The sequence below is a fragment of the Pogona vitticeps genome, chromosome 6 (genome assembly GCF_051106095.1).
Source record: "Pogona vitticeps strain Pit_001003342236 chromosome 6, PviZW2.1, whole genome shotgun sequence".
NCBI classification, from domain to species: Eukaryota; Metazoa; Chordata; class Lepidosauria; order Squamata; family Agamidae; genus Pogona; species Pogona vitticeps.
The window spans coordinates 1,902,608-1,923,426 of record NC_135788.1 but is presented as its reverse complement, the minus strand read 5'-3'; the positions used below and the strand labels follow the sequence as shown (position 1 = coordinate 1,923,426).

General features: G+C 50.8%; 2 protein-coding genes across 5 annotated transcripts; both read left to right on the top strand.

Annotated features, from left to right (window-relative positions):
- The first annotated feature begins 460 nt into the window (after nucleotides 1-460).
- LOC110082603 (cathelicidin-related peptide Oh-Cath) lies at nucleotides 461-4,696 on the top strand. 2 transcript variants are annotated; one of them, XM_020800258.3, is made up of 4 exons: nucleotides 461-756; nucleotides 2,006-2,113; nucleotides 4,218-4,307; nucleotides 4,422-4,696. In XM_020800258.3, exons 1-3 carry the CDS (start codon nucleotides 580-582, stop codon nucleotides 4,299-4,301), a joined length of 369 nt encoding a protein of 122 aa, XP_020655917.3. In that variant the 5' UTR covers nucleotides 461-579; the 3' UTR covers nucleotides 4,302-4,307; nucleotides 4,422-4,696. The 2 variants fall into 2 exon arrangements, with proteins under 2 accessions (XP_020655917.3, XP_072858853.2); XM_073002752.2 differs by having other exon boundaries at nucleotides 4,218-4,696.
- A 3,560-nt stretch (nucleotides 4,697-8,256) lies between these two features.
- On the top strand, nucleotides 8,257-18,596 carry LOC110082607 (uncharacterized). 3 transcript variants are annotated; one of them, XM_073002747.2, is made up of 4 exons: nucleotides 8,257-8,323; nucleotides 12,630-13,296; nucleotides 13,889-14,080; nucleotides 16,749-18,596. In XM_073002747.2, exons 2-4 carry the CDS (start codon nucleotides 12,831-12,833, stop codon nucleotides 17,828-17,830), a joined length of 1,740 nt encoding a protein of 579 aa, XP_072858848.2. In that variant the 5' UTR covers nucleotides 8,257-8,323; nucleotides 12,630-12,830; the 3' UTR covers nucleotides 17,831-18,596. The 3 variants fall into 3 exon arrangements, with proteins under 3 accessions (XP_072858848.2, XP_072858849.2, XP_078234515.1); XM_073002748.2 differs by lacking the exon at nucleotides 8,257-8,323 and adding an exon at nucleotides 8,888-9,722; XM_078378389.1 differs by lacking the exon at nucleotides 8,257-8,323 and having other exon boundaries at nucleotides 9,743-13,296.
- Nucleotides 18,597-20,819: the final 2,223 nt, after the last annotated feature.

Sequence of the window (20,819 nt, the reverse complement as noted above, 5' to 3'; positions counted from 1 at the left end):
AGGAATAACAAAATGTCGGGCAAGGGTAGAGGGCATCAAGAACTGAAAGGGGGAGAAATTGGAGCAATCTGAAATCCTGTCTGGACCCTTCTCGCAGGAGAAGAAATGTGAATGGGAGGATTGCTTAAGTGCAAGATAAAATTGATCCCACGGAAGGAGAGAGCCTTCTAAAGGCAAGCCAGATGGTTCCAAACAAAGTCTAGTCATGCCCCCACTCTCCTAGTGGCGCTTTTCTCCTTCCCATTCTAGATCCCTGCCCCCCTTGCCCCATAAGCAAGCAGACGGGGATCTCACCCACTGCCCACAAGAACTTCAGCAAAGGCTTTTGTTCTTTCACGAGGCACAAGGAAAACTTCCGTCTTGGCTCCGGTTCTCCTCGCCGCCTCAACTCTTCCGAGACAATTGTGTAATCACGGCGAAAGATTTCATCAGGGCTTCGGAAAACGGGTTCCGTTTTGCTTAGGTGATGGGAAAAATGCCAATTCCCCTCCCGGAGGGGAGCAGGCCCCGGAGAAGGTGGGACCTAAAAGGAAGAGGCTACAAGCCAACTCTAACCAAACCTCCCGAGGAGACCTAGAGATGGAAAGCGGCTGGGCATTGCTCCTGTTTCTGGGGGCGATCCGTGCGGGTGGCACCTCGCTGCTCGCTCCCCTGAGCTACGAGGAAGCTCTGGCCTCGGCAGTCCAGCTGTACAATGAAGCAGAAGACAACTCCTTCACCTTCCAGCTTCTCAAAGCTGAGGCCCGGCCGGACTGGGTGAGTCGCCCCATAAGAGCCCCATAAGGTGGGGGACGTGTCATGGGCAGACTCCCACCTCCCTGGGCGCTGCCCAAGCAGCACTGGAAGAAAAGGGGGAATTCCACCCAAGGGATCCAGAAGGGTCTGGGATTTTGGGCGTGCAGCTGCTCGACTCCTGCCGGGGGGTCCCAACATCACTGCACGCTTGAGGTACTGTACGTGTGTTTGTGTGTGCAGCCCCTGATGGATTTACCCTTCTGCTGACTTCTTAACTTGCAACCACTCATTCCTGAGATTTACGCCAATTGCATTATGCTGGCATCATTTAGGATTTTTGCCCAGAGTTTCGGAGCGTTGTCACTGGAGAGAGAGAGAGAACGGCTGATGACGAGGATCATGATGGTGTGCCATCCTATTTAGCATCACACCTCAATAGACTCAGAGTCCATTCTAATTTCCATCTCCTTAAATCAGCCATTGCTGGTTGGATCACTCGGTGGTTTGGGTCTCTGGTTGTGGAGCCAGAGGTTTGGAGTTCAAATCCCCCACTGGGCCTCCAGGGAGAAGAGCCAGCCTGGGTAGCCTTGAGCAAGCTGCATGGCCCTAAGGCGCCCCTAGTGGAAGGGAAGGGTCGACCCCTTCATGAGTACTGTATTCTCTATCTGGGAAACTCTGGAAAAGATCCCCATAAGTCAGAACGGACTTGATGGCACAGAATTATTATAAACCAGTGACTGAGTTTTGGATGGGTCTTGGACTCCGCACCTCCTCGCTCTTTCTCTTGCTGTATGGCCAGCATTTGTACGACATTTATGGTGGTTTATTAAAGTCCGAACACGTACACACACCGTTCTGCTGTTCCCGGATCAGAGAAGGAAGTACAGAAACACAACACAGACCGTCTGATGCTTCCAGAGGTTTTTATTTCGACACGAGCACTCAGGAGTGGAAAGTTGCCAAGCTTATTTCCAGCAAGTTCCCTGTGACTCTAACAACTACAGGCCAGGCGGAAATCCATGGATGGGTGAATTCTCAATCACTCACGCTACATGCTTCACCTGCTGGATTTCTGCCTGAAGTATAGGGGCTGAAGGCCTAATGTCCCTCCCAGATAAAACGATGGCAGTCGGCTTACTCTTGGAAACCCCAAACCCAGGTTGTCCCTCATTTGGGAGGCTCGATCAAGGGGGAGCTCAACTCAAAAACATTCCCGAACCAGAGCGAGAAAGAGATGATTCCCAATTCCTTTTCTTTCATATCTCAACAGAAACCTCCTGCTGAAACTCCCCAGTCATTTAAATTCTCCATCAAAGAGACAGTCTGCCGTTCCTTCGAGAATCTTGATGTCAGCCGGTGCGACTTCAAGGAAAACGGGGTAAGGATGCTTTCATGGCAGAAGCTTCTCTACCCGAGGGCCAGCTTCCTCCAGCTCTCCTATAGCCACACATGCAGAATGCCAGCATATCATGGAAAGCAAAGACTAGGCTGGTGCTTGGTTCCTTCACAATATCCATAATAATAATAGAACGGCGGAGCTGGAAAGGTCCCGATGGATCATGGAGTCTAGCGCCCGTCAATCAGGCACCGAAGGGGAATCGAACTCCCAACCTCTGGCTCTCCCCTATATAATTGTCATGTTTTGATCTGCCATGCCTGGCTTGGAATCCAGATGTGGTTTCTGCCAAGCAGGCCCTTTCCTCGCCCACGCGCCTGACTTGCAAGGTCGCCCCACTGCCTGGGGAGCTTCCTTGACAAGGAGGGTCACACCGCCCTTTCGGTGTCAATGGTCCCTTGGCTGCGGTCCTTGCTCATTTGCTGGTGATGAGGAGAACCTTTCCATCCTTTCCTGCCCCCCCCCCCGCCAGGCGCACCCTCAACCACTTGGCTGTGCTGAAACATGGCCTTTCTTCTAAAGGGGTGAGCAAAGGCGGGAAGCGGGTGGGGGATTGTTTTGCAACCCCCGGGACCCCCACCTTGGGGGCCACACCTGCTCCTTCAGGTGAAATGGGACGTGACCACCAATTCAGTGGGGTTCTCCTTTTAAAATGGTTCGTGGGGCTAAAACGTGGTATGGGGCTCGAGCTTAAATTCTGTCTCTCCCAACCCAAATTCGGGGGGTGATTTTCTTTTCCCCCTGCCAGGCTCTGGTGGCCTTCCCTCTTCTGACCTACCAGGTCCACTCTTTTTCCTTTTCCTTATTTTCTCTTCCTGACCCCTTCTGTTCCCAATCATTTTTAAAATATATTTGTTGTTGTTGAGTCGTTAAGGTGTGTCCGACTCTTTGTGACCCCATGGACCAGAGCACGCCAGGCCCTCCTGTCTTCCATTGCCTCCCGGAGTTGTGTCACATTCATGCTGGTCACTTAGATGACACTGTCCAACCATCTCGTCCTCTGTCGTCCCCTTCTCCTCTTGCCTTCATACTTTCCCAACATCAAGGTCTTTTCCAAGGAGTCTTCTCTTCTCATGAGATGGCCAAAGTATTGGAGCCTCTGCTTCAGGATCTGTCCTTCCAGGGAGCACTCGGGGTTGATTTCCTTTAGAATGGATAGGTTTGTTCTCCTCCTCCAGCACCACAGTTCAAAAGTATCCATCCTTCGGTGGTCAGCCTTCTTTATGGTCCAGCTCTCACTTTCATACATTGTCATTAAAAATACACTATACTGTATATATCTAGGAGCTAAATCACACAATGTTTTTAATGGCTTCCTGCAGAGGTGGTCCATGTGGAGAAAGACATGAGTGTTCTCACTTTAAATCTAGGACGGACAACATCTTCCACACACACAAGACACACATTGTGGGCCATCAGAACCCCAAGGGCACCCCCCCAAATTTAACCTTTTTTAGGGGGGAAGCTTTTTGTGTGTCTGAAAGTCCTCTTCAGAGGACTTATGGAGCACGGGGACAATATCCCATTCTCCCCCCCATCCTAAGGATCCCCACCTCCATCCCAAAATTGTAATTTTCGGAAAATAGTTTTGTCACTAGAGGGCTCAAGGAACTTTTCTTTTTCTTTTTCTTTTTGCTTGTTTTTTATTTTTGTTAAAAAAATTGTAAGGGTATACAGTATTTGGTGGCAGGGGTCATGAAAGCCGCACCTCCCTCAATCTTTCAGGGATGGGTGTGTGCAGCCTCCAGATTGCTTCAAGGTTCCTCCCCATTTCAGATCTTGTTCCGTATTCTTACACTTGTGGTGGATTTTTTGCAGCTGTTTTCAGAATTCTTGCCTTTTGGCTTCGGCTCTGTAATTCCTGTAAAAACCGAGCGTTTAAACTCCCTGTGCGTTTGTGTGTCAGCAGTGGAGAAAGGCAGCGGATGTTTGCATCTGTTCTGTTACCTGCCATGGCTGTCGTAAGAGCTTGACCTATGGCATCAGCCCCAGTTCTAAGAGCACAGGGGGATGTGGGCAGAGCAGAAGGGGCACCTCTTTGGCTGAGGGCTTCTGGGTTTTTCGTAACTTGTGTCTCCTTGGACAGGTCGTCAAAGACTGCTCTGGATCCTATACTTTTCAGAGGAAGCCCCTTACGATCCGTACAAAGGTTCTGTGTAATGACATCTAAAACAAGGTACTTCTACTGGATTCTTTTGCATGCAGATCAGAGCTTGTAAACTTGAGGAGGGGGGGCAGCTACACCTCCCAGAATGTGCCAGTAACTTTTCTGATTTCTGATGCAATCCAGGGATGCTGTCAAAATCTTTAAAGTGAGCAGAAGGGTGGGTGTTTAAGGGAATTCGTACATGGATGACCTCTGCGATCCAGAAGACCTTCCACTGCTACCTGTGAAGATAAACATCTGGAGAGAAACAGAGTCAGGATGACCACACAGTCCCATTAGGGTCCCTGCTACAATTACACAACTGAAACTCAGATTTTAGAAGCTTTGCCTTCTTTCCTATGTTTCTATTCCTTTATCACTCTTGAGGTATGGATGCATAATAAAATCTTCTTCCAAAATCTTCTTTTGTACAACTTCCTTCCAATGCCTCAACTCCAGGTATTCCTTTCCTGTCCCCATCCACTTCAGTTTGCTGCCTGGACTGGTTTGGTAAGGGAGGCAACGTTGCTTCCTCGAGCTCTAACGTTCTCAACCTGGAGTCTCCAGATGTGCTGTGCTGGCCCAGATTTTCTGGGAGTTTTAATCCAAGAACATCCGGGGACTCAAGGAGGGGCAGGATCTGTTCTTGATCATCCCAGAGTGCAGGACGCATAATAACGGGCTCAAGCTAGAGGAAGCCAGATTTCGACCGAATATCAGGAAAAAGTCTTAACTGTTATAGTAGTACAGATGATGGAACCAATGACGGCCTCAGGGTCGTTCAGGAGAAAATGAGACAACCATCTCTCAGATCTGCTTTGACTTTGATTCCTGCATTGAGCAGGGAGCTGGACCCGATGGCCTTATAGACCCTTTCCAACTCAATTATGCTATGAGTCTAAGGTTGAGAAGCACTGAATTCTAGCTGATAAGGAAGGTAGAGTGGGAGAAGCTTTTGGAGATGAGCCTTTCTCAGGCTGCGATTCTAGACATGCTTTCCTGAGAATAGGCCCCATTAAACATAGTTCGCCTACCTATGAGGCAAACATGGACTGGACTTCATTTTTTTTAATAACAATCCCTTACACCAAGTGTTCCTAGTCAAGCAAACGTCCATGCTGGTAGATCGTAAAGCATAGAGTGAGTTTACCTCTGAAGGACACCTGATTATTTATTGATTGATTGACATTGACTGAGGTGCAGGGAAACACTCGTCCTTCGGATGGCGTGGATTTCCAGTCTCAGCCAGCATGGCCTAAAGCCATAAGGAATTAATTCATCATCATCACCGTCTTAGAACGGCACAGCTGGAAGGGACCCCATGGGTCACAGAGTCCAGCCCCTGTCAAGGAGGCCCAGTGGGGGGAATCGAACTCCCAACCTCTGAAAAGAGAAAAAAAAAAGGGTGGGCCAGGGATGGCTTGATCAAATGACTAAAAATCTCACAGACGCCAGCTTTGGAGTCTTGCAGGATTCAGACCACCCATGGGTCCTTTTTTAAAGGAGAAAGGTGGGGTATAAATAAATAAATAAGTATGCATGATCGCGTTTTTGGACTGGGGGTGCAGAAGAAGCATAAAATATTGGGATCCCCCTTGATCTCCTCACATTGCCACCCACCCACCCTCCCCCCCCCAAAAAAATCTGCTACCTAATTTCACTTTGAAAAATCTGAAGATTTATCCTGTTAGTAAACTTGGCAGCATTCCCAGAGTTTGGGGAAATTTATTATTATTATTATTATTATTATTATTATTATTATTATTATTATTATTATTATTATTATGATGATGATGATGATGATGATGATGATGATGATGATGATGATGATGATGATGATGATGATGATGATGACTATGCTGGTGGAGGATGCAGGCCTCCTCTAGGAGCTACAGGCCAAAAAAGTAACGTTTTCCAAGTTATCAGCCTTCCTAGGTTACAAAAGGGAAAAGAGGTCCGTCCTCTGAAAACAATCAGGAAGATCTATTACGTATAATCCTGTGCCCTTAGTCAAAATGGCCGCCCCGGCTCAGGGAACTGAGGACGGCCTTCTACCGCACGAGTTCAGAGGTGACTGTTTCCCATCCGTGCCCCATTGCGGCCATATTTGGAACTGGCGCTGCCCTTTCGAATGCGTCCGGCTGGATTCCGCAGACCGTTATGGCAGGTTCCGCCCTGAGCCTTTGCAAGGCAGTGAGAAGTGTCGATGGGAAGGCGAACTCTTCAGATCTTGGCTGCTGATCGAAAAGACCATATTTCACTTATTTATTTCTTTTCATTTATTTCTTTTCATTTTATTTATTTATTTATTTATTTATTTATTTATTTATTTATTTATTTATTTTCTTACATAAAATATATGTGCTCTTTGCAATCCTGGCTGCTAATCAAAAAGACTTTTTCTTTCTTTCTTTCTTTCTTTCTTTCTTTCTTTCTTTCTTTCTTTCTTTCTTTCTTTCTTTCTTTCTTTCTTTCTTCCTTCCCTCCCTCCCTCCCTCCCTCCCTCCCTCCCTTCCTTCCTTCCTTCCTTCCTTCCTTCCTTCCTTCCTTCCTTCCTTCCTTCCTTCCTTCCTCCTTTTTTTCTTTCTTTCTTTGTTTCTTTCATACAGCTTCTTACATAAAACATAGGTGTGCCTTGGTATCCTGGCTGCTGATAGAAAAGACGATACTTTGTTTGTTTGTTTATCCATTCATTCCTTCATTTAGCTTTTTAGCCTAAAAGATAGGTGCCTCCTGAAGGTCCTCGTGCATCACAGGTCCAAAGCCTCCATGTTCAAGAATAGTCTGTCTCCGAATATCAGGTGCTGGAGACAAAGCAAAGAAAGGCATTCCCTTTGTACACTGCCAAGGGTCTGGGACGAGCAAAAACCTGTTTGTCCGGGAATCCGAGCAAGGGGCCTAAAGGCTGGATTCATCCTTCCCTCCGTCAAAGGAGGAGTGGGGTCGATTGGCAAAGGGAGGGAGATGTACTTTGAAGCCGTTCCCCAGCTGAGACCACTTGCTTGGATGGCCTTCTAAAGTGGTTCCTGGGCTCCCGGCCAGGGCCCGAGATCTCCCCATCCCTGGACCGGCCGGCTGGCCGAGTGACCAGAGTGTTCCAGCGTCTTGGCAATCAAAAGGGGAAAAGGGGGAAGAGAGAAGGCGCGCTCTCAGAAAACCCAGGTATTTTATTGTGGCACGATTAATATGGCCAGACCTTTTGTGCAGGAGGTCTCCGTAACAGAAAGGGACCTTTTAAAAAGATTTCCAAACATTTGCAAAATAATCGTTGCTAGGAAAGCTGCAAAAAAAAAAAGGCTGTCATGCACTTCTATTTTTCCACACTTGCTGTTATCCTGCTGTCCTCCTTTTCCCACGGTCGGATCTCGGCCCATCAGGCGGCAAGGACCCCCCCTCCACCCTGGCCAGCCGTGTCTGCGAACGAAGCCTTGTAAGCTCCTTGCGGGCAGAGACTCCCTGTTCCTCCTAGGGCGTTTGAAAGGCACCTGGCACCTGGAGGGTGTCCCAAATTTTAAAAAAAGACCCCATAAAAGTGACCAAGATCCTGGGGAAATTCTGGACCACGATAATTCCCAGGTTCTCTGGAAGGATGATCAGAACGATGGCTCCATCCTGACCTTCCAGAACTTTTAGAACCTACTTCTCGGGGAAAGCCTTTCCTGTTTTTAATCTAATCCTGTTTGTTTTTTTTTTCTGTTGCATTCTTATTCTCTGCTGCTATTTCGAGAAGGGGGGGAGAGAGGTTTGGCTTTTAAACGGCAAGGGGGGGGCTCCCGCTTTGACATCCCTGGTTCTTCTTTAGAGAGAAAGGGGAAAAGAGGAAAAAGAAAAAAAAACCAACCCTGGGAAAGGGCGGGGGGACTACAACACCCAGAATCCCCCCCACCGGCCAGGATTCTGGGTGCTGTAGTTTCCTCTCTCTCCCCCACCCTCCCCTTCCCTTCCCTCCCCTCCCCTCCCTCCTTCCCTTCGCCGCCTCCTCCACCGCCGCCCGGGAGAAGGGGAGCGCAGGCAGGCAGGCAGGCGGTCGGTCGCCCCCCCCCCGGGTAAGAGGGACGCCCCCGCGGGACCGGGAAGGAGGGGGGAAAAGGAAGGAAGGCTCCGGACCGGGAGGAGGAGGAGGAGGAGGGGGCGGGGGTGGGGGGGCGGCGGTCCCAGGGCCCCCCTCCTCCCCCCTCCCTTTCCCTCTCCCCCACCCGGATCGGCGCCGGTTGTGGAGCCCCCCTCCCGCCCCCTCCCGCGCCCCCCACCCCAGGCTGGGCTCCCGAATTCGCCTCTCCCCGGGTCGGATCCTGTCCCCGGGGCTGGAGGGGTTTCGGCCCAGCCCAGGCTCTCCCCTACCCCCCCTCGGTGGGGGTGGGTGGGGGCTCCGGGGTAGCTGCCCCGCTCCGCCTGCCCCGGTTCGCGCGCCCCCGGGGGGGTAAGGACGGAAGGGAGATCGGATGGGGCAGGTCCTCTTCCCCCCCCCGTCCCAGGGAGAGCCTTGCGGGGGGGGGTGCCCGGATGCTGGTTACCAGTCCCTTTATGTGTTTTTTTTAAAAACTGGGAGGAAGAGGGAATGGGAGGAGGGGGGCTCACCTCGGTGGGTGGGGGGGTGGGGTGGGGGTCTGGGTTGTGGGGGGGAGGAATGCCTAAGCACTGGGGTTTTATGCTTAGCAAGGCGCATCTGCCTTCCTCCCCCCCTTCTTCCCACCCCCACTTTTTTTGGGGGGGGAAATGAGCTTTGCATTGCACCCCAAACCATTACAGGAAGCCTGGGTCTTGCATGGGGAGTAAAGAGCTGTTGGCTTTACAAAAGAACCCCCCCTTCCCCGAGTGGAGATGAGGTGGAACCCAGCTCTCTCTGCATTTGGGGGGGTGTCCCTGGGAGGAGCCCCAGCCTTTTAAAATTTTCTCCGCCGGGACTTCCTTTTGAGTTGTCTTTAGGAGGCACTCCCCCCCCCCGCCGCACATTCGCAGCACCCAAAATTTTCTTAAAAAGAGGAAAGTCTTTCTAGCCAACCGTCGCTAGATTTCAAACGGGTATTAAATCAGCTGCCCTTCCCTTCCGGTTCCCTTTGAACTGTTGTGTTATCTGTGCACCAATATGGAGTAGGCATTGAGTGGAAAATATCTAAAATGTAAAATCACCCCATAAGAGTTGAGGTCAAATGTATTCCTTGTCCCTGTGATTTTGTTTGCTTTAGAGCAGCTTTCCCCCATCTAGAAGCCCCTGGATGCCTCGAGCGACAGCTCCTATCATCCCTAGCTAGAATGAATTGACATTGTGCAGAAGGACGATGGGTGTTGCACACCAGCCCATGTGGACGGCGCCAGCTTGGGTTAAGTCAGTCTTGTATTTAAGCGCTTACTGGCTGTCCCAGGCTGCATCTTCACACCGGGGTCAATATCCGCGAGCCCTCAAGTCTGTTCTGACTTATAGCGACCCTTTCCAGGGTTTCCCAGGTAGAGAAGACTCAAAAGTGCATTACCCCTTCCCTTCCACTGGGGGCGCTGTGGGAGGGTGCAGCTGGCCCAAGGCCACCCAGGTTGGCTCTTCTCCCAGAAGACACCATGGAGGATTCGAATTCCCAACCTCTCGCTCCCTAGCCACAGACCCAAACCACTGAGTGTTCCAGCCAGGGCCAAAACATTCCATTACTCCAGTGGCCTGTTTACTCGTCTGGAAGTGGCTCTAATGCCAGGTCATGTATCCTGGCCGCGGATCAAGGGGTGCTTGGTGTCCCCAACAGAAAGAATCCCCCCTAAAGTTCTCCAGCACATGCGTTGCCAGGTCGTTAGGCGCAGTTTTACATGCGTGTCAGCAATGGCTCACAGAGGGGGATTTCTCCAGAGGGAGATTTGTGACGAAAACCCTTTGCCGCCGATGGGGCTTCCGCGTCATGTGCTTGAACGACCCCCAAGAAGAACGTGGTTAGAACGGCAAAGGCTCAAGAAGTCCCATCGTTGTGTTCCCCGGTTTTTCTTTGCCCCATATCTGTAACACGTTTAAGCAACAACAACAGCAACAAACGGGCTTCACGATGCAACTAGAAAACGATTTTCCATGCTTCCAGGCTGCAAAACGGCCGAGTTTGGGCCACAGCTCTGTTATCTGACATCAACCATTGAAAAGTCTTCTAGGGGAGAGATGTAGCAAAGAGTGTCATCGGGTCCTCTGTTTACTCAGCCAGAGCAAATAGAAGACCTGATCAAACCTCCCCAGATTGCATTCCCCTTCCTGATGTGGAAGACAACAAACCCTATACACCGGGAAAGCACACTGGCTGAGGATGTCTGTAATGCTTTATGGGGCGGTTGCACTTGGGGGGGGGGGGAAGAGTCCAAACCATAAACCCTGTTCCGTAGACTTACACTGTTTTTTTTGCGCATTTTCTGGGGCTGCAATGAGGTTTTTGGGGTTGTTGCCGTCGGTTTTAACTGCAGTAAATGGGCCTTCCTTAGTCCAGGAGCCGTACGTGATTGCCAAACGGTTACCCTACTGACTGTTTGCAAAGCTGCTCGTAAGTGTTTAATACTTCGTTCCTTATCCAAGCAGAGAACAGAAAGGCTGTGTCGGGTAGTCAGTGTCAGGAGAGAGAGAAGAAAGCGTATCCTTTGCAGGCCATCATCTTGAAGTCTGGTTAAATGCAATTCCTTGGTGTCATCAAAGCCATCTGAAAAGTTGCAAGTTGACACTCCTTCCCTTCCTTCCTGTTGTGGGGGATGCTTTTTCCCTCCCACCCCAAAAGCGGTTGAGTCCTCTTGTCGGGAGAACGGCGGCATATAAATAAAACAAACAGAGAAGCACAGTGTTCGTTGGGGTTTCTGAAAGGCCCCTTGAGCATCACCAGACTTGCCAGAAATAGTTGCAGGAGGCCGCATTATTTTGCCCACGTTGTTGTTGTTTAGTCGTTTAGTCGTGTCCGACTCTTTGTTTAGTCGTTTAGTCGTGACCCCACGGACCAGAGCACACCAGGCCCTCCTGTCTTCCACTGCCTCCCGGAGTTGGGTCAAATTCATGCTGGTAGCTCGATGACCCTGTTTGGCCATCTCGTCCTCTGTCGTCCCCTTCTCCTCTTGCCGTCACACTTTCCCAACATCAGGGTCTTTTCCAAGGAGTCTCTTCTCTTCTCATGAGATGGCCAAAGGACTGGAGCCTCAGCTTCAGGATCTGTCCTTCCAAGGAGCACCCAGGGTTGATTTCCCTCAGAATGGACAGGTTTGTTCTCCTTGCAGTCCAGGGGACTCTCAAGAGTCTCTTCCAGCACCAGAGTTCAAAAGCATCCATTCTTCGGCAGTCAGCCTTCTTTATGGTCCAGCTCTCACTTCCATACATCGCTGCTGGAAAAGCCATAGCTTTGACTATGCAGACCTTTGTCGGCAAGGTGATGTCTTTGCTTTTTAAGATGCTGTCGAGGTTTGTCATTGCTCTCCTCTCAAGTACTTTGCCCATAGGAGGTCAGTCGTACTTGGTCCCAGACGAGTTTTCTGCCTCATTACTCATTGGCGGCTTTTCCAATGGCTCAAGCAGTTGCTGGACCCTTATGAGTCGCTGGGAGGGTTCAAGGCCAGATGTTTTGAACTACTTGGGGGTTTCCAAAAAGGTGCTATTTTCTTGTCTTTCGTTTTAGGAAGGTCTCCGGGAGTGACTGTTCTGATTCTTAACAAGACTCCTTGGGCTTCCCTGTTCATCTTCTTGTTCCTCGGGTGTCTCCTAGATATTTCCTTAAGATAAGATACGGAGCTTCGAAGAGGCAGAGAATTCAAGGCCGAAGGCCTATGGCGGATCCTTGTAACAACAAGGAATCAGCCATCGCTGTTATCGACAGCCACATTCCAGTGCTGGATAGGACCAGAGGCCAACAGATGAGACGGGGCGATTATAGGCGTAAAGCTCTTGTTTCCAGTAACCAAGCCTTAGGGAAAGCGTTTCAGCTTTTTAGAGTGTGGAAAAGGCAAGGAAGGCAGCCGACAAGGGTGTCCCGGAGGAGGGAGCGTGGCCTTCTAGGGATCGGGTCGATAGGTGGGCTGAACTTGGCATCCGGGCCTGAGGTTGCCGACCCCCTCAATGAAAGAAGATTCAAAGGAGGTGCCTTCTCTCCGTCACCCTGCCCTCGGTCCTCTTGCCAAGGGGTTTGAATTGGGTGAAATGAAGAGCCTTTCTTGATGAGGGATTATGGCTGAACTGAGATGGCACAGAGAACAGTTTTATGTTCTCAAACCCCTCCACTTCCAGGCTTTTTCCTCCCATGGCTAAGGTGTGATGTGGTGTTTCAGTGGCTGTTCAGAAGGGAAGACCGGACAGGTTTGGAAAGACCTCCACGTGCATTCAAGATTATCCTGATTTTATTTCGTTGCCTTTCTTTGCAGGTATTCTCAGGATGAAGCTGTGCGACTCTCGGGCAGCACCGTAACCCTTCCTCGGACAGCGCGACTGACACAATCCGGCCAGTCTTGCGGGAGAGGTGATCTTGACGTGTGTCCTGTCGCCCTGTCGTCGTGCTGAATTATCAGCCATTCTGGATTATCAGCCGTTCTGGCCTGGGCTTCCGTCGGGGTCGGGGGGCGCCAATGTTTTCCTCCGCAGCCGAAAGAGACAAATGGGGACTTCGGTTTGACTCCCTCCCTTCCACGTCGTCGGGGGCCTCCCAGGCCAATGCGACCGGTCGGAAAAGGAAAGCCAACTTCTCCAACGACGAGACGGAGACGCTGGTCTGGAATGTAGTCCGGCATTTCAGCGCCCTGTACGGTTCCGAGTCGTTCCGGGCCCATCCCGTCCGGCGGAAACAGCTCTGGACCCAAATCCAGAGCCGCGTTAACTTCCTCGGCTACACGGAACGCTCCATCGACGACCTGAAACACAAATGGAGAGACCTGAGGTTAGACGTCAAGAAGAAGATCACGGCCAAGAAGCCTCCACCGCTCCATCGGCCAGGGCCCCCTCACAAACCCAGGCTCACCCCGCTGGAGAAGATGGTGGCTTCCACGTTCCTGCAGCCCACGCACGACTCCGAGCCTGAGATTGTCTTGGATCCAGGTGAGTGGAGGTGGCTTTGAAGGAGACCTGTCGCGGCGGGGTGGCCGTAATGGGTGCTGACGAACGGTGTTAAGAGGGCTGTGTGAAGGATACCACTCGAGGTGTGGATGATGGAATAGGTGCCTTTCTAGACCGGAGGACCATTGTGACTTGAAATCTTCTTGAGTCGTAGAAAGGCTTTCAGGCATAAAATCATAAGAGTGGGATGGGGCTTCGGAGATCATCTACCTGACCCTCTTTAGAGCTTGGAAAGGTGGATCACCTTTTGGGCTACAACTCCGTCCCATGTGGCTGCAGTGGACCCAAATCATCTAGTGGCCCCCGTGCCGTGTCTTCATTCCCCACCCCTTCCTTTGGGAACTGGCGTCGTCGTTATCATGATGGGAAAGGTTCAGGTGGACAGAAGTATGAATTCATTGTTGAGTGTCCTAGATCGTGGATGGAAAGGGGGAAGATCTGGCCATCCTTTTTTCCCCCCAGTTCTCTAGATCCACTGCCCTGTTTCGAAACCGCCTCGCCTTCCTCTCTTGTCACAGGTGGGATGGGTTCGAGACGTGCTTTGCCTAAAGCCGCGTTGCATCTTGTCTTGCAGAGATTTTCTTCCCGGGAGCATCGAAGCCGTCCTTCCTGCCCATGCAGCCTGGGGTCGGCCCCCTCAGCATCTACATCGACACCAACGGCCAGCCTTCCTCCTTGCCCGAGATGGAGCCCCGCCTGGGGGTCTGGAGTCCCAACCGCTCCGTGATTTGCGACTACAGCAGGGGAGAAGGGCAGAGCAGTTCAGGTAGGGGTGATGACTGACAGAAAACAAAAGAGAATAAAAACGAAGTGTACATATTTATTATTAAGGTAGCCAACCTCTTTTAGCCTCCTTGGCCTGACACCTTCCTTGGGGCGAGATAATAAAATAGAAAACAGAAAATCAGTTGCACATGAGAAGGTACAGAAGATGTAACATTGCAAGTCAAATACAAATGTCTCCATGACTGGATCTGCTGATATTGGGCTCATATGAAGAATTCAAAACAGCAGATTAACCGCTGAAAGGATGTTGAAGGCAGCCATTCATATTTCCCATGTGTTGCTCAGGTGCTGATTTGCCAGTCTGCACACAGACTGTACTGTTTTTCTTAGATCTTGTTGTGATCGATACTTACTTGATGGTTGTGGTGGGTTTTTCGGGCTCTTTGGCCGTGTTCTGAAGGTTGTTCTTCCTGACGTTTTGCCAGTCTCTGTGGCCATGGGCCTCTTCAGAGGACAACAACTTGTACCTACTTGATGTTTTATCCAAAATTGCAGGCATATTGTTTTCTCCATGAAACAAGAGGGAGTACGCCTCTTTCTGTTTCTAATATTATACAATCATAGAATCATGGAGTCGGAAGGGGGTTTCTTAAGGCCATCCAGTCCAACCCCGTGCTCAAGGCAGGAATACCATCCAAGCAGATCTGCCAGGGGATGATCTGAGTTTTTCTTGAATGCCTCCAGGGTTGGAGTGCTCACCCGCTCCCGAGGTCAGGGGTTCCCTTGTCGTACTTCTCTAACAGTTAGGAAGTTTTTCCTGATATTCAGCCTAAATCTGGTTTCCTTTAACTTGAGCCCATTGGTGCATGTCCTGCACTCTGGGATGTTTGAGAACAGATCTTGCCCTTCCTCTGCATGACTCCCTTTCAAGTCTTTGGAAAGGGCTCTCCTCTCTCCCCTCTGTCTTCTTTTCTCCAGGCTAAACATGCCCAGTTCTTTCAGTCTTTCCTCACAGGGCTTGGTTTCCAGCCCCCTCATCGTCTTTGTCGCCCTCCTCTGAACTTTTTCCAATTTGTCATCGTCCTTCTTGAAGGACAGTATCCAGAACTGGACACAGAACTCAACATGAGGCCTAACCAGTGTCAAGAAGAGGGGGCCCTAATACTTCACAGGATCTGGAGACTATACTTCTGTTAATGCAGGCCTAAAATAGCATTAGCCTTTTTTTTTTTGGTAGCCACATCACACTCTTGGCTCATATTCAGCTTGTGATCTTTGACAATTCCAAGATCCTTCTCGCTTGTAGTTTTGCTGAGCCAGGTATCCCCCCCCCTTGCAACTGTGCAATTGATTTCTTTTTCCAAGGTGCAGGACTTTGCACTTCTCCCTGCTGAATTTCATTCTGTTGCTTTCAGCCCAGGGCTCAAATCTGTCTAGATTTTGAATTTTGTTTCTGTCTTCCAGGGTGTTAGCTATTCCACCCAATATTGTGTCATCCACAAATTTGATTAGCATTCTCTGTATCCTCTGATCCAGGTCATTAATAAAAATATTGAGGAGCACCACACCCAGGACTGAGCCCTGGGGTACCCCACTAGTTACCTCCTTCCAGTTTGAGAAGAAGCCATTCATCCTCATCCTCTGAGTACGATTCTGTAGCCAACGGTGGATCCACCTGAGCCTTGATCTATCCAGCCCACACCTCGTTAGCTTGCTAATCAGGATCTAATGGGGCACTTGGTCAAAAGCTTTGCTGAAGTCAAGATATACTGTGTCTACAGCATTCCCTCCGTCTATCAGGGAGGTGACCCGATCAAAAAAACGAGATCAGATGATCAAGGTGTTTAAGTTGCAAACTTTGATCTTGCATTGAATAAATGAAGACGATGATTTTCTTCTTCTTTTGTAAATCTGAAATCGGTTTTCAAGAAACGCCCAAAAGGATTTAGATAAGTCAGCAAACCTTTGCCTGAAGTTAAGAGAAACAGAACTACCTGACTTATCACCAAAGAGCTGTACTGTACGAACCCTTTGTTTCGAGGGTCACTAAGGTAGGACACACACACACACAAGGCTCCCCTTGCAATTTACACAGTCAGGGTGTCGCTACGAAGAAGAGCCGGCGTTGTGTACTCACCGGGGGGCGGGGGGGACGTGGAAGAGGCCTCCACGGACAGTTCCGAAACTGAGGCAGGGTCCTGTGGTCCGTGGCTTTCTTCCAGTATTCTGGCCCTGTGGTATAAAAAACACTCTGTGATATAATATCCGGGCATTCTTGGCAGCCACCTTGGCTGTTGGCCAGTGATAACTCTCTTCTCATTTTCTTGGCAGCCCTGGTTGGCCAGAAAAGCTTTATTATTATTATTATTGTTATTGTTATTGTTGTTGTTGTTGTTGTTGTTGTTGTTGTTGTTGTTGTTGTTGTTGTTGTTGTTGTTGTTATTATTATTATTATTATTATTATTATTATTATTATTATTATTATTATTATTATTATTATTATTATTATTATGCTCACTTAAGACTGCAACCACCTTGATTTGGTGGCGAGGGAGTAAAACGCTTAGTCTTGTTAAAAAAAAACACCTGGAAGAGAGAAGTGAGGATTCATGGGGGGTGGATCTTCACTGACTAAGGGCTTGTAAGGGGTGACCGGTGTGAACGGCCTGCCTTGACCCCTTTTTTCCTCCTCTTCCTCCTCGTGGCAGCTGAGTCCGGACCGGAACTGCGGACCCCAGACCGGTCGGCGGTCTCTCCCCCGATGAGGAACGAATCCCTGGTCTCTTACGCGTCTGAGGATGACGAGCGAGAGGGCCGCGAAGCGGAGGGCAGGGCTGGGTTTCCGCCTGGTCTGCAGCCCTCGCTCTCTGCTGAGGAAGACGGGAAGGTCTGCGGCCGCCCAGCGATGCTCCTCCGGAGATGCAGCTCTCAGGGGTCGGTGGCGTCCGTTCCAGAGGAGACCCTCGGCCGCGCGGATCCCCCTTCCGACTGGGGCCACGAGGGGCCCTCGGACATCCCAGCCCTGAGCCGAGGGATCAACCCCTCTCAGCCGGAGGAGGAAGAGGCTGCCGGCCGTAGCGCCGAGCCGGGCTCCTTGCCCCGAGGGCGGATGGGGCCTACGTGGGAGAAAGAAGATGAGGAGGCGCCGGCCCGGTCCCCTGTCCACGCCGGGGCGCTCGCCGAGGAGTCCCTCCCTTCCTCCGCGTCGCCTCAGGCCGAGCCGGTGCCGGTTTCGCAGCCCTTGCCCCGGGGAATGGGGTGTTCCCGCCCGCGGGAGGGCAGGCGCGAGGCCTGGAGGACTAACATCCATCGCTTGATGGACATGGAGGACCAGTGGGACCAGCTGTACCATCAGGAGTTGGCCATGTGGCAAGAGGAGCGGGCCCAGCAGCGCGAGGAGCGGGCCCGGGACCGGGAGCTCCAGTTCCGGCTCCTGGCCGTCCTCACCGACATCCGTGACGAACTGAGGCACTTGCGCCAGGAGCGGGCGGCCGCCCAACAGGAAAAGGCGGCGAGCCGGCAGGAACAGGCGTCACAAACTGTCCCGCCAGCCACGGTGGCCGAACCGGACGCCTCCCCTCCAAAACCCGAGGGGCCCCCTCCAGAGATCTCTCCCGAGACCCCCTCTCTCTTCTCCCCTCTCAAAACCTCAGGACCGACCCCGGCGAGGGCTGGCCGAGTTGAGGGGCCGGCGGTGACTCGGGGGCCCCAGAGCGTCTCTCGGCGAGGTCGCGGTCGCCCTCGCGGCTCCACGTCGAAACACAGAAGGTTGCTGGTGAGCCACAGCTAGGGGGCGCTCTGCACAAACCCACGGACAGCATGTGGGGGATCCCGGGTTCCGGGAGTCCCTCTGGTCAGGGTGTGTCCAGCGCAGAGAGCGGAAGAGTGGATAGGTGTATGCGCAGGTGCGAGGCCAGTTTACACGACCGTACAGGGTGACATCCAGATTTACACACACGGACCTCTGCCGGTGGAAGCGAACGTCCTCCACCACCACCCCCGGCAACCTCTACCCCAACCCATCAGCCTGGAAGGCACCTTCCACCCCCCAGAAGGCAAATCCTGGATTCCAGCCCCTAAGATTCATTGCACACCGTGTAAGGAGAGGATGCTTGTTGTGTATAAGAGAGAGGGGTTTGTCTGAGCTGGGCCGCTGTGTCCACCTGTTGTGGTCCTGCAGTTTCGCCAACGTATGGCCCAGTGGTTTTGCACTCAGCGCATCCTTTTGATCCCCCACCAGCTTCTGTTTCTCTGCATTTTGTGCAGTCTGCACACAGATCCAGCATGCCAGCGACTCCCCTTGGTGCCGGCAGGGAGAGGTTGAGCCCAGGCAAGGCCGCTTGTGGCTTCAGGTCAGAGTGTGTGCGTGCAGGCATGTGTGTGTATGTCTGGAGAGCAAAGTGAAGATCTTCGTATGAACTGGATTGCCGTTTTGTGGGTCAGGGAAAATGGCCGTTTCCCTGTTGCTGTTGTTCAAGCAGTTTCTGCAACTCATTTAATAAACTAATTTGCCTATATATCCATAAACTCTTTGTTAAAAAATATGACAAAACAAACTCTGTGTGTGTGGCTTTTCATGACAGAAAGAGAGTTTGAAACCCACTTTTAGCAATGCAGAAGAGATATTCTTAATCTTGAACACAGAATTTTTGGGGGGTCGGGGAGGGCATACAGCTGGGGGTACACATGGCAAAAATCCTTGTTTCAGGTCTTTTCATGAGATGCCTCTTTCATTTTTCTCTGTTTGTGTCCCGGATCCTCTTGTTTTATGCAAAACCTTTCTCCATCTGTGTTTACCAGCAGTCCAGAAACCCTAAAGGACCCTTAAAACTACTCCAGAAAGGAGGAAGGCGAGAATCAGTCTTCTCCAAAAGCAGGCAGGAGGGTATGAGAACGGAAAGTTATCGTCAGACCAATACAGGCAACCTATATTATTACGTTTGTCATCAATTCATCATCCTTAGTAACTTTTCAAAGCTCAGATATTAGAACTCTACAGGGGGTGGAGTTGGCTTCAGACATCCGTTCCAACAGTCAACGGTCAACAAAAGGCCACTATTCAATTAGTACCTTATTTGTGACACAATCATTTGCTTTGGATAAGTGATCCGTATGCAGTAGTTTGAACTGACTCTTCTTTCATCACGAGATGGAGGCTCTCTGACCTTCCCACCCTGCAGGGGTTCCCTCAGCCCACCTCTTAAAACCTCCCAAGGGCTAGCTGAAGAAGCGCTTGGAACCGACATGCAGTGTGTGAATTTGGGACATTAAAAACGGAGTCTAAGTTTGGAACTGCCCACGAGAACAGGAGGCTCGGCCTTGAGTAAGAGGATTTATCATGGAAAGCTCACAACTTGTTTTTTGGGTGTGTGTTTTTTTTAATTTTAAATTCTCAACAGTCAAAGGTATCACCTGCTCCTGCATTTCTGTTGAGGACTTGTGAGTTCGTCAGATTTAACACAATCACGGCAAAAGCAAGACAGACGGCAGATATAGCACATGCGCGCGCACACGGACACATCCAGGTAGGGACAAAATTAAATGCCTTGATGGAAGGACTGTTCTGCTAGCACAGCCGGTGGCTTATTGGAAGAGGGGTGGCTATTTGGGGATGACCAGCTTAGATCAATGCTTGTGGTGCTGCAGGAGGCTCCTGAGAGTCTCCTGGACTGCAAGGAGAACAAACCTATCCGTTCTGATCCCATCACCTCCTGGCAAATAAGAGGGGAAGATATGGAGGCAGTGACAGATTTTACGTTCCTGGGCTCCATGATCACTGCAGATGGAGACAGCAGCCACAAAATTAAAAGACGCCTGCTTCTTGGGAGGAAAGTGATGACAAACCTAGACAGCATCTTACAAAGCAGAGGCAACACCTTGCTGAGAAAAGTCGGCATAGTCAAAGCTATGGTTTTTCCTGTAGCGATGTATGGAAGTGAGAGCTGGACCATAAAGAAGGCAGACTGCCAAAGAATGGATGCTTTTGAACTGTGGTGCTGGAGGAGGCTTTCGAGAGTCTCCTGGACTGCAAGGAGAACAAACCGATCCGTTCTGAAGGAAATCAACCCTGAGTGCTCCCTGGAAGGACAGATCCTGAAGCTGAGGCTCCAGTACTTTGGCCATCTCAGGAGAAGACTCCCTGGAAAAGACCCTGATGTTGGGAAAGTGTGAAGGCGAGAGGAGAGAAGGGGACGACGGAGGACGGGATGGATGGACAGGGTCACCGAAGCGACCAACATGAATTTGCCCCAACTCCGGGAGGCCATGGAAGACGGGAGGGCCTGATGTGCTCTGGTCCGTGGGGTCACAAAGAGTCGGGCACGACTTAACAACAAGCAGCATGGCTCAACAAATCTCCAAAGGCTGGTCATTGTCTAAAAAGAGGCTGTGTGTGGAATATTCTCAGGCGGTCCTGCTATCGAGTAGGCCTCACACTCATCCGGGTGCTTTTTGCTGGGGTCCATTCTCTCCATCACCCAATCTGTAATCTGCTATCAGAGAGGCACTTTTGAGATCTTGGTTCCCTTCGAAAGCAAGTCACTAGTCCTCCTTGTGGCTCAGACAAGATGGGGAAGGGCGACGCTGTTTGAAAAGGCTCAGAAACCAGAAGGCTGGGCAGCATCCGGAGTGGGCCAGGAAGAGCTTTTTTCCCCTTAGCACCGTTTGGAAAGGATGAAGGATGACTAAGCCACAACAAACTGTGATGGTTTCTCTGCCTCCCAAACCTCTGCCAGTGAGTTGGTTGTCTTGCCTTGGCGTGTAAAGGCCGGCCACCTCTA